The following is a 363-nucleotide window of genomic DNA, read 5'->3' on the forward strand; positions in this document are numbered from 1 at the left end:
GTGTGCTCTTCCGATCTTCCAATTTAATTGCTAAAATAAATTTGTTTTAAATACAATACATTTTATTAATTAGCATCATATACTAAAGAATGAAAAAAAATATACATAACAAAATTGTGATTAAAAAATACATTTTTAGAAACTTATTTACGATATTCCTAAAGCGGTCACCCATCCAAGCTATAAACCTTGTGGAACGTGCTTAACCTTGTGATTGTCCGAGAACTGATGCTTCGATGATCCATAAACATTAATTGCTAGTAAGAGTATACCAATGGTATATATCATCTTAATAGATGTCAAAAAGATGAAATATGTGTTAGTTAAGATATATTTTGTTCATAAATATAAAGTTTGCATATA

At 27.0% G+C, this 363-nt stretch overlaps 1 protein-coding gene across 1 annotated transcript in view; it reads left to right on the plus strand.

Moving 5' to 3' along the window:
• Window positions 1-206, plus strand: part of LOC105449746 (cleavage and polyadenylation specificity factor subunit 1-like) — a 3,461-nt gene extending 3,255 nt beyond the window's left edge. Inside the window, exon 10 of the mRNA XM_011689129.1 lies at window positions 165-206. Within this exon, the coding sequence (XP_011687431.1) occupies window positions 165-206 (42 nt within the window). The remainder of the gene's footprint in view (window positions 1-164) is intronic.
• Window positions 207-363: the final 157 nt, after the last annotated feature.

The sequence above is a fragment of the Wasmannia auropunctata genome, unplaced genomic scaffold, assembly GCF_000956235.1.
Source record: "Wasmannia auropunctata unplaced genomic scaffold, wasmannia.A_1.0 LD336074.1, whole genome shotgun sequence".
Taxonomy (NCBI): Eukaryota; Metazoa; Arthropoda; class Insecta; order Hymenoptera; family Formicidae; genus Wasmannia; species Wasmannia auropunctata.